This window comes from Artemia sp. Qi Xiang Cuo, chromosome 3, assembly GCF_049724085.1.
Source record: "Artemia sp. Qi Xiang Cuo chromosome 3, ASM4972408v1, whole genome shotgun sequence".
NCBI lineage: Eukaryota > Metazoa > Arthropoda > Branchiopoda > Anostraca > Artemiidae > Artemia > Artemia sp. Qi Xiang Cuo.
This window is the reverse complement of record NC_142796.1, coordinates 8,594,753-8,607,579: the sequence shown is the minus strand read 5'-3', so window position 1 is coordinate 8,607,579 and position 12,827 is coordinate 8,594,753. Positions and strand designations below refer to the sequence as shown.

At 34.8% G+C, this 12,827-nt stretch overlaps 1 protein-coding gene across 1 annotated transcript in view; it reads right to left on the bottom strand.

Moving 5' to 3' along the window:
- LOC148953725 (uncharacterized) overlaps positions 1-12,827 on the bottom strand; it is a 71,816-nt gene that overhangs the window by 28,006 nt on the left and 30,983 nt on the right. The window contains exons 2-3 of the mRNA XM_089086796.1: positions 10,532-10,643; positions 9,085-9,232 (exon numbers count right to left, since the gene is read on the bottom strand). Of these exons, the coding sequence (XP_088942922.1) occupies positions 9,085-9,232; positions 10,532-10,643 (260 nt within the window). The remainder of the gene's footprint in view (positions 1-9,084; positions 9,233-10,531; positions 10,644-12,827) is intronic.

Genomic DNA, 12,827 nt, shown 5'->3' with positions numbered 1-12,827 from the left:
TGCGCCACACCCGAAAACTTCTCCTCGAACAGCTTAAACGACGAATTTCAGCGTCTTACGCTTCAATTGTATCGTGCAAACTCCGATTCAACCGGCTGCTTCTAGCAAGCTTGTATAACGCAATCGCTCTTCCTCACGTTTTATATGCCACGCCCTTCTGGAAACTTCTCACTAAAACTGACCAGAATAAAATCAAAGCGATGTATTTTCGATTTGCAAAGTATTTGCTTCATCTACCTCCTTGGTATAGGAAATCGCATGTAATTGAAAAATTTAAAGTCTTAGATCCTGACGTCGCCGTCGCTAGACGAATAACGAAGCATAATAGAAAAATACGCCGAAATCTACACGAATGGTCCCATTTGCTCATTCAGTGAGTAAGTGATTCGTTTTCTTTGTTGGTTCAGTTTGTTGTAGTTTGTGTCTTTTTTTCTTTTTTTTCTTAAGTGCTCCGTCTTGTTTTGTGTTGATTTGACGGGTTTTCCAATGAATTAATAAAAAAAAAAATTACGAAAAATAAGTTTTTCAAAGAAAAGTAAAGGCCATTTTAAACTTAAGCTAAGAATATAAAATTACATTTTAAAATTAAAAGAAAAAACGACAAGAAATTACTATTAAAGAATAAATGAAAACCAAAACGACCAGAAATTAAATAAGCAATCATAGCAAAAATATACAACAAGTAATAACATAAATGAATAAACAGATCTTAAAGCGAGTAATGCTTAGATCGAATATGAGTGTCAAGCTTAAAATGAAAAAAAAGTATTTTCCTATTGAAGTATAAACGAAACTTAAAACGAACAGAAATTAAATAAACAATCAATGCGAACAAACATACAATAGATACTAATGTAAATTAATAAATAAATCTTAAAACGAGTGAAACTTAAATTGAATATGCAAATCAAGCTTGAAACGAATAAAAATCACCACAAACAAGAGTTTGGGTATGACCTCCTGCTCTCACTGTAAAAGTCTAAAATCTACTGCGTCATTGGCGCTTTACTGAAAACCGATTTTGTTACAGATATTTTCTTTTGTACTTAATACTGAAAACAAACATTAAAATTATAGTAAAATTTTGAACTGATGAGATTTCAGCAATTAATATCATTATACATCAAATATTCAGTTTAATTTATTAGTTCTTTCTAAAGTTTTTAAAGACGAATATAGTTTCCCTACAGACAAGTGTTTGGTTACTGCCTCCTTTCCTAGCTGTAAACAAAAACCAAAAGCCTTCTGCGTCATTGGTGCTTAACTGAAAACGGATTATATTACAAATATTTTCTTTTCCAGCTCTTATAGTATTGAAAATAAAAATACAATTACAGTGAAAAAAATTCTTGAACTGATGGATCTTTCAACAATTAATATCATTATATATCAAATATTGAATTTGATGTTGTTTATACTTTCCAAGAATGTTCAAGACCCATATAGTTTTCAGCAAAGCGCCAATGACGCAGTAGGGTTTAGACTTTTACACTGAGAGAAGGAGGTCATACCCAAACTCTTGTTTGTGATTTTTGTTCGTTTCAAGCTTGATTTGCACATTCAATTTAAGTATCATTCATTTTAAGATTTATTTATTAATTTACATTAATATCTATTGTATTTTTGTTTGCATTGTTTGTTAGTCTAAATTCTGTTCGTTTTAAGTTTCATTTATACTTCAATAGGAAATATTTTTTTTCATTTTAAGGTTAATACTCATATTCAATCTAAGCATTACTCGCTTTAAGATCTATTTATTCATTCATATTATTACTTTTTGTATGTTTTTGCTATGATTGCTTATTTGATTTCTGTTCGTTTTGGGTTTCATTTATTCTTTAATAGTAATTTCTGGTCGTTTTGATTTTTAAATTTAAAATTTATTTTTAAATTCATTGATTAATTTCAAAATTTCCTTTACTTTTCTTTAAAAACTCATTTTTCAGAAAGTTTTTTTTAATTAATTTTTGTTCGTTTTTGATTGCAAAAAGTTTCAAGTTTTAAAATATTTCTTATTTCAAAATCAAACTTAAAAAAAATCAAATATTCATCAAAGTATCAAAACTGATATCAAATTAACAATATCAAAGTGAAAAAATGGGTTTGTGTCAACCTCGGAGTTTTTATTATCTGATGTTTGAACTATTTTTATCAAAATTGCTATCTCAAAATTTTTATCGGAAGGGGTTGGGGAAAAAGGGCGTGGGGGGACTAGCTTAAGCTTCGGTCTCTTTTGACTCTTTAAAAGTGACCTAGAACTGTCAATTTTCTATCAAATGAGCCCTTTCTGAAGTTTATACGAGTATCCCTTCTATTAGAACCATATATATCCCCAGAGTATAACTTACAACGCCTATCCCTGAGCCCTGGGGGGTTGTGTCGACCCTAGAGTTTTAATATCTGATGGTTGGCCTATTTTTAACAAAAGAGTCACCTGAAATTTTTATCGGATGGGTTTATCCATCCGATACACCCAACGGCGTGGAGGGCGGGAGGGGCTAGTTGCTCTCTGATCTTTTTTCGCTCTGAGAAAATAAACTGCAACTTTTAATATCCATTCAAATTAACCCTCTCTGAAGTTTATACGAGCATACCTTCCATAAGAACCATACATGCCCCCAGAGCAATACTTACAACTAGTCCCCAAAGCCGCGCCACGCCGACATGACGGCTGCGAATGTGTTATTTAGTATCGACGGCGGCGCGCCGCCATGTGCGCCAAATTTTTTTTGGCGGTGCGCCGATTTATCTGATTAAAAATAATAATAAAAATTCCACTTCACCAAGCACGTTCAACCTCAACTTGATTTTAGTAAGGATTTTAAATGGTTGGCTAAAAACATACAAGAACAATATGACAAAACAGGAATTTGTTGGGCCGTGCGGAAAGTGTTTATGTTCACCGTCGATCAGACCAGGTAGACCAGGTCATTTTTAGCTACTAGACGACTCGTTAGATGAAAGAAAAATATATTTGTAGGGGGAGCGTTGGCCCGCTTTTCCATTAACATCTAAGTCAAAAATGTTAATACCATATATAAGTATAAAAATAATTTTTAAATTCCATTTTTTCTTGAGAAGGGTCTATTGATTTGCCACAAACTTCTTTAAGCAGCAAATTTAATGATATTCACAATATTTATCTTGCCAAAAAATCTGAATAGATAGTTAGACATATCAAAATTCCAGGTTTTCCGTAATATTTAGGACACTTTTCATTTAACATCAGACCTTTAGGTACGGGAAGGGTTTAATAATGTTGAAGCACTAGTCTAACATAGAGGACTTCAAAAATAACCAAGAATAGAAAACATATATAGTTTGGCTGCAACGGGTTACAGAAATATCTTTCTTTGCTGAAAAAACAAGCAATGTGTACTGAAATCAATTGCCTTTAAAAGTGGCAATCCTTTTTCGTCACCGATATGAGGAAGCTTAGAGTATTTTTTTTTTTTTTAATAGATAGGGACAATGGATTTCTAGTAAAGTCTTTAGTTCTCTATTCCACCTGTGACTAATTTAAGAATTTTTAACACTGTCAAGTGAAAAATGAAACAGAAAAAGTTTTTAAAGTTTGACTAGTTACTAAAGTACGCAATTAAAGCAGTAAATTAATGACCTTTTTAGATTAAATGTAAAAAATTTTACCTACTGATTTTAATTTTAAATTTAATTTATCTTACCAGAAAAGTAGAAACATACAAACAGACATTTTAAAATACCAAATTGTCTCCTAATAAATAAATCATATTTTTTGTTTTACGAAAAAAGACACATTTTATAGGAAGAAAAGGATCTTAGGAAGAGAAAGGGGGAGGGACTAGAATTTTAATACCTTTTATTTATTCGACAGAAATATACAATTAAGTAAAAAATGTAGGCCTTCGTAATTCAATTGCAACTCAAACGAGAAACGTGGAAAGGGTGCTGGCTCGCTCGCATCGTATTTACCACTTAAAACAGTCAAACACATTTTACTCCAGAACGCTTGAAAAGCTTCCAAAGAACCTGAAGAGATGACTCCATATGAAATTAGAGGCAACGCTATAACGTTGCCTATAGTAAAGGCCATAAGACTCCAATGTTTTATTATTATTTTTTTTCCCAGAGGGACTTCATATGGAAGGGGTTGTCGTATAAACATTAAAGGGGGTTCATTTGATTGGAAATCAAGAGCTCTAGCGCCCTTTTTAAGGGTCAAAATTGATTGGAAGGCAACTAACACCCTTTCCACGCCCACCATTTCCCCAAGCACATCCCATCAAAATTTTGAGATATCCATTTTGTTCTACGTAGTTGATTTCCAGATAGAAATAATGTTTTAAGGAGGAAACTCCCCCCACAGCCCTCAGGGCATGGGTTATATAAGTTATACCCTGGGGGCATATTAGGTTTTTATAGAAAGCTATGTCGTACAAACTTCAAAAAGGACTTATTCGATTGGAAATTCAAAGGGCTAGTGCCCTTTTTAATAGTCGAAAGTGATTGGAGGGCAACTAGTCCGCCCTCTCACACCCACCTTATCCCCAAATACATCCAATCAAATTTTGATATAGCCATTTTGTTCAACGTAGTTGAAAATTAGGTCTTTGAGGATGACAACCCCCCCCCCCACACACACAGCCCTCAGGGTATTGGTTGTAATTTATGCCCAGGGGGCATATAAGGTTCTTATAGAAAGCGTTGTCGTAGAAACTTCAAAAAGGGCTCACTCGATTGGAAATGTAAATGGCTAGTGCCCTTTTTAATAGTCAAAACTGATTGGAAGGCAACTAGCCCCCCTTCAACGCCCAACATTTCCCATAGCACATCCAATGAAAATTGTGAGATAGCCATTTTGTTCAACGTAGTTGAAAGTTCTGGAAATTATATCTTTGAGCAGAAAACTCCCCCCACAGTCTTCAGGGCAAGGGTTATAAGTTACGCCCATATATGGTTTTTATGGAAGGAATGCTCGTATAAACTTCAGAGAGGGCTCATTTGAAAGGACATTGAAAGTTTTAGTTCACTTTTTAAGCGTCAAAAGATATCGCAGGGTAACCAGCTCCCCCCCCCCGCCTTTTTTCCCAAATTCATCGGATGAAAGTTTTGAATGGCTATTTTGTTAAAAATATTCTAAGATCATATAACAAAAACTCTGGTTTCGACACAGACCCTCAGGGCTCGGGGACAGGCGTTGTAAGTTATGCCCTGAAGGCATATATGGTTCTTATGGAAGGGATGCTCGTATAAACTTCTAAGAGGGCTCATTTGATTGGAAATTGAAAGTTCTAGTTCACTTTTTAAAAGTCAAAAGAGATTGGAGGACACCTAGCCCCCCCCTCTCCACGCCCTTTTTTCCTCAAATCCATCCAATAAGAATTTTGAGATAGCCTTTTTTTAAATAGTTCAAAGACCATAAAACAAAAATTCCGGGGTTTATACATCCCCCCCCCCAGGACTCGAAGGCAGGCATTGCAAGTTATGCCCTGGGGCAATATATGGTCCTTATGGAAGGGATGCTCGTAAAAACTTCAGAGAGGGATCATTTGATTGGAAATTGAAGGTTCTAGTTCTGTTTTTGAGAGTTAAAAGAGATTCAAGGGCAACTAGCTCCCCCACGCCTTCTTTTCCCAAACCCATCTTATGAAAATTTTGAGATAGACATTTTGTTAAAAATAGTTCAAAAGTCGGATAAAAAAAACACCTCCGGTGTCAATACAATCCCCCAGGGCCCAGGGGAAGGCGTTCCAAGTTATGCCCTAAAGGCATGTATAGTTCTTATGGAAGGGATGCTAGTATAAAATTCGGAGAGGGCTCATATAATTGGAAATTGAAAGTTCTAGTTTACTTTTTAAGAGTCAAAAGAGATCGGAATGTAACTAGCTCCTCCTCTTCATGTCCTATTTTCCTTAAGCCCATCCGATAAGAACTTAGAGAGAGCCATTTTTTTTCTAAATGGTTCAAAGATCATATAACGAAAACTCTGGGGTCGATACCATCCTTCAGGGCCCGGGGGAAGCGTTGTAAGTTATGCATGGGGGGGGGGGCATATACAGCTGCTGTAGAAGGGATGCTCGTACAAACTTCAGAGTGGGCTTCTCTTACGGAAGGGACGCTCATATAAACTTCGGAAAGGGCTCATTTGATTGGAAATTGAAAGTTCTTTTTCACTTTTTAAGATTCAAAAGAGATTGAAGGGCAACTGCCCCCCCCCCTATCGACGCCATAAATGCATCAAATAAATTTTTTTAAATAGTCATTTAAGATAGCCATTTTTTAAATAGTTCAAAGGTCATATAATAAAAACTCCGGGGTCGACAAAGCTCCCCAGGGCCCGGAGGCAGGCGTTGTAAGTAATGCTCTGGAGAAATATATAGTTCTTATGGAAGGGATTCTCGCATAAACTTCTGAGAGGGCTCATATAATTGGAAATTGAGAGTTCTAGTTTACTTTTTAAGAGTAAAAAAAGATCGGAATGCAACTAGCTCCTCCTCTCCACGTCTTATTTTCCTTAAACTCATCCGATAAGAACTTAGAAAGCGCCATTTTTTTTTTAAATGGTTCAAAAATCATATAACGAAAACTGTGGGGTCGATACCATCCTTCAGGGATCGGGGTAAGCGTTGTAAGTTATGCCTGGAGGGCATATACAGCTGTTGTAAAAGGGATGCTCGTACAAACTTCAGAGTGGGCTCATTTGATTGGAAATTGAAAGTTCTAGTTCGGTTTTTAAGCGTCAAAATAGACAACCAACCCCCCCCCCTCACGTCCCTTTTTCTCTAAATGCGTCCGATAAAAATTTTGAGATACCCATTTTAGTTAAAAATAGTTCAAAGGTCAGATTAAAAAAAAACTCCGGTGTCGACACAACTACCCAAGGCCTGGGGGCAGGCGTTGCAAGTTATGCCCTGGGGGCTTATATGGTTCTTATGGAAGAGAATCATGCTCTTATAAACTTCAGAGAGGGCTGATTTGAATGGAAATTGAAAGGTCTAGTACAGTTTTAACGAGTCAAAAGAGTTAGGAGGGCCCCTAGCCCCCGCCATGCTTTTTTCCCCAAACCCAACCGATATAACTTTTGAGACAGCCATTTTTTAAAATAGTTCAAAGATCAGATAAAAAAAGCTACGGTGTCGACACAAGCTCCCAGGTTCCGGCGGGGCAGGCATTATAAGCTATGTCCTGGGGCCGTATATGGTTCTTATGAAAGGGATGCTCGTATAAACTTCAGAAAGGGCTCATTTAAATGGAAATAGAAAGTTCTAGTTCATTTTCTCAGAGTATAAAAGATCAGAGGGCAAATAGCCCCTTTTGCCCTGCACATCTTTGGGTTCATTGGATGGATAAACCCATCCGATAAGAATTCGAGGTGACCATTTTGTTAAAAATAGTTCAAACATCGGATATTAAAACTACGGGTCGACACAACCCCCCAGGGCCCAGGGACAGGCGTTCTAAATTATACTCTAGGGGTATATATGGTTTTTATAGAAGAGATGCTCGTATAAACTTCAGAAAGGTCTCATTTGATTGTAAATAGAAAGTTCTAGTTCCCTTTTAAAGATTCAAAAGAGACCGAAGGGCACTTAGCACCCCACCCACGCCCTTTTTCCCTAAACCCATCCGATAAAATTTTGAGATAGCCATTTTTTTAAGAATATTTCAAATATCAGAAAATAAAATCTCTGAGGTTGACACAAACCCATTTTTTCACTTTGATATTGTTACTTTGATACCAGTTTTGATTTTTTGATGAACATTTGAGTTTTTTTTTAAAGTTTGATTTTGAAATTAGGAATTTTTAAAAACTTGAAACTTTTTGCAACCAAAAACGAACAAAAATTATTTTAAAAAAAACTTTCTGAAAAATAAGTTTTTCAAAGAGAAGTAAAGGTCACTTTAAACTTAAGCTCAGTAAATACAAATACCTGTTAAAATTCAAACTCAAAACGACCAGAAATTACTATTAATGAATAAATGAAACCCAAAACGAACATAAATCAAATAAACAATCATAGCAAAAAACATACAACAAGTATTAATATAAATGAATAAATAAATCTTAAAGCGAATAATGCTTAGATTGAATATGAAAATCAAGCTTAAAACGAAAAAAATATTTTGCTATTGAAGTATAAATGAAACTTACAGAAATTAAAACGAACAGAAATTAAACTAACAATCAATGTAAACTAACATACAGTAGACATTAATGTAAATTAATAAATAAATCTTAAAACGAGTGAAACTTAAATTAAATATGCAAATCAAGCTTGAAACAAATAAAAATCACGACAAGCAAGAGTTTGGGTATTGCCTCATTCTCTCACTGTAAAAGTCTAAAACCTAATGCGTCATTGGCGCTTTACTGAAAGCTATAGGCGTATTTAACAGTCTTGGAAAGTATAAGCAAAATCAAATTGAATATTTTATATGTAATGATATTAGTTGTTGGAAGATCTATTAGTTCAGGAATTTATTTCACTGTAATTTTATTTTGATTTTCAATGCTGTAAGACTGTAAGAACTGGAAAAGAAAATATTTGTAATATAAATTGTTTTCAGTTAAGCGCCATTGACGCAGTAGGCTTTTTGTTTTTATTTACAGTTAAGAAAGGGGGCAGTATCCAAACTCTTGTTTGTAGTGAAACTATATTCGTCTTGAACAACTTAGAAAGAACTAATCAATTAAACTGAAAATTTATTGTATAATAATATTAGTTGTTGAAAGCTCATCAGTTCAATGTTTTACTATAATTTTAATATTTATTTTCAATATTAAGTACAAAAGAAAATATTTGTAATAAAATTGGTTTTCAGTAAAGCACCAATGAGGCAATAGGTTTTATAATTTTACAGTGAGAGAAGGAGGCGTTACCCAAACTCTTTTTTGTAGTAATTTTGTTTGTTTCAAGCTTGATTTGCATATTCAATTTAAGTTTGACTCGTTTTAAGATTTATTTATTCATTTACTTTAATACCTATGGTTTGAATTTTAACAGGTATTTGTATCTGCTGAGCTTAAGTTTGAAATGGCCTTTATTTTTCTTTTTAAAACTTTTTTTTCGGAAAGTTTTAATTAATTTTATAAAAAGTACATACATTTTGACGTGACTGGAGAAACGAAATTTCCTTCTGCAATCGGTAAACTCTTTCTGATTCCTTGTCCAACCGGAATTGAAGACTCATAACCTCTTTCTTCAAAAGTGCAATGTTGTCAGGTGTATTCCATAGCTGGTATGTAAGAGTCCTATAAATAAATCAAAGCTTATTTTCATTATCTCTAGAAAAGATAGAATCTGATTTATTCAGTACTGATAGGAAGGCTTGTGCACCTATATCAAGGACATCGAAAGAGGCACATCCCCCTTGACTTATCTCAAGTCTATTTATATCCGAACACTGTAGTTTCTAAAGGTTTTTCTTTTAATGTTTATGAATTATGAAAGTTTTCGGGCACTGAAGTTCAACAACACTTTCGTAAAACGAAAAAACGTAAGCATTACGGTAACAATTTTTCTTTAAACACCTCGCTTAGACCTCACGGTGGCGAAGTAGCCTTGGCATAAAAGAAAATTAAGGAGACGGATCACTGCTGCCCATTTAAAAATGGCCTTTTCCTTGTTTTTCAAGGTGAATGACTAAAAATCTCCATTCTCGCGATTTCAATCATTCAGATTCCAATGATGCCCTTTCCATTCAATCTACCCTTATTTTGGAGGTTTCTATCTACTACTACTACTATTACTAACAATTCACTGCAGTGCTAAGCGGCCCGAGGCAAACACAGCTACGCACGGTGGCCATTTCTTTTCTAAAAGTCTCAGGAATTCGTTTTCGCAGCAAACTTTTGCTAATTAAATAAAATAAAGCTATCTAATAGCTACCATATATCAGTTAACTTCAAATAAAAAAAATCTCACTAGACGGCTTTGTTTCAAAGTAATTTGAAAGATTTTTGGGTACTTTGCGCTGTAGTTTACTCTTTAATAAATTTCAGGTGGTGTTGCAACCATCAAAAGAGAGAATATAGGTTTTGCTCTGGCAGTAATTTAAAAGCTGGTATGATAAACAATTTAGGTGGTTTTTTTCCACTGTCCAATTATTAGCTAACAAAGATTGTGCATTAATGCTCCAGCTAAGCTCCAGAAGCTGGAGCTCGAGCTCCAGCTTCGAGATAAGATAGATTCACTTTTTATATGACAAGGAAAAAAATCTGCAACTTATGCATTTGATAAGAAATGTATTGTGTATTTGTAGAAAATTTTAAGGTCTTGTAATTATTTTAAAACCCGAATAACTTAGAATATAGCATTGCGTATTATAAATACCTCTTTCGCAAAAACCATTATATAAGGCCTTTAAATTTGTTAGAGATGATGTGACAATATTTGCTTACATAAGGGTGGATACGGAACTAATATTTGGGGAGGGCATTCTAAGTTGTCTCCCCCATTGATATTGTTTGCTTCTGTGTTTCAACCTTCTGGGGGCGCGTGTGCCCTTTAAACCACGTTTTAGAGCCGTACCTATGTTTATATTTACTTACCCATAGAGAATGCAAGTTAGTGTAATTGAAAAAACAGCGAGTACAGTAGTTAACTTTGATTCTCCATTTGTCTTGGGAAGTTTTCCCTTCAGTAAAATGGGATAATTTGATTCTGAAAGGAAAAGTAAATGAATTAAAACAAAAACAACAAGAGAACTTGGCAATCCCCAAAACAACAATTAAGGAGGGATTTTTCATTAAACACGATAAATTTGTTTGAATAAATTGTGTGGGACCGCTTCAGACGTAAGTTCTTATCTGTAGCATTATCATTCTCAACAAAAACGTTGCAAGGTACGGTGATGGTTTTTTAAAGAAGTAATATTTGGGAACAAAAATATTATCCTTTAGGAACTTTTCCATCATTCTATTCATACTGTTATATGTGTATCCATTTTGCCACTTTTTATTTATCTTGTCATTCCATATATTTTTTACTGTCTTAATTGTTGGTACCAATTTTGCCATTTATCCGCAGTAGCATTATCCTTCCGCATCCCCCTTGTTGTCAACACTTTTAGTATATTAAATAAAAAAAACAAGTTTTTTTTTAACTGAAAGTAGGCCTAAGGAGCAACATTAAAACTTAAAACGAACAGAAATTATTCCGTATATGAAAGGGGCTGTCCCCTCCTCACCACCTTGCTCTTTACGCTAAAGTTTGACTCTTTCTCACAAGCCTATTTTTTAAAACAATAAAAAACTTTAGCGTAAAGAGCAAGGCGTTGAGGATCCCCAATTTCCGTTAAAATGAGCCCTCTCGCGATATTTTATGACCATCGGATCGATACGATCACCCCAGAAAAACAAACAAAAAAAACACAAATTCGTGATCTTTCTTCTGGCAAAATATTCAAAATGCCACATTTTTGCAGATAGGATCTTTAAATCTCTACAGTAGGGTTATCTGATACGTTGAATATGATGGTTTGATTTTCATTAAGATTCTATCACTTTTAGGGGGAGTTTCCCCCCTTTTTCGAAAATAAGGCAAATGTTTTCAGGTTCGTGACTTTTGATGGGTAATACTAAACTTGATGAACTCAAATATTTGAAATCAGCAATATTTGAAGACTCCGATTCTCTTGATGTATCTACTGGTATCAAAATTCCGTTGTTTAGAGTTTTGGTTATGGTACTATTGAGCCGGGTCACTCCTTACTTACAGTTTATTACCACGAACTGTTTGATTTGGTAAATGTTGCAATGCAGCCGTGTATTTAATGTTTAATTTGTCAATGAAATGGTTCAGCTTGCCCTACGATGTCAAGGTGGGTTGTGACTTTTTAAAGAAAATATTTACAAACGAATATTTTATCAATTTGTATATTGTTTAAGAGGATTCAAGACATTAAAAAACCACCATATCTCGTCCATTATAAAGTTTGTGGTCAACAATTTGGAATAGAGATTGGATAAAAGTTCGGTCATTTAGCTTATCCCGCTCTGTCCTGGAGAATAAAAAAACAGGTTTTTGCAACTAAAAGCAACGAGCAACACTAACTTAAAACGAACAGAAATCATTATGTATATGAAGGGCGTTGTCCGTTAGTCAATACCTCGCTCTTTACGCTAAAGTTCGAGCTTTGTTAAAATTCCTTAAGAATGACCATTGAACGACAAAGGCCGTTTAATTAGAATAGATAGTTCTTTTGAAAGTACTAAAAAAAACTTTAGCTTTAAGAGCGAGGTATTGACTAGGGGACAAACCTCCTCATATACGTAATAATTTCTGTTCGTTTTAGGTTTAATGTTGCTCCTTAGTTTCAGTTGAAAAAAATTGTTTTTTATTTTAATTTAATTTCTGATCCTTCCTTAAATAATGGTTGAAAATCTGGCACCCCCTTCATAGAAACGTCCCTTCTCCATGAAAACATCCTCCTTGGAAAGATCCGCCCATATAATCCCCTCCCACCGACCCCCCACACTAGAAAAAAATTCCTCCGAAAACGTCTGTATACTTCCCAATAACCAATACTATATGTAAACAATGGGCAAAGTTCATAACTTGCAGCCCTTCCACTGGGGGCTGTGGGGGATTAAGTCATCTTCAAAGACATATTTATTAATTTTTCGAATATGCTGAACAAAATGGCAGTCTCAAAATTTTGATCGGGTGACCTTGAGAAAAAAGGAGCGTGGGAGGGGGTGTGGTTGCCCTCCAATTTTTTGGTCACTTATAAAGGGCACTAGAACTATTAATTTCTGTTCGAATGATCCCTCTTGCGATATTCTAGGGCCACTCGATCGATACGATCACCACTGGGAAAAACAAAGAAACAAATGAACACTCATC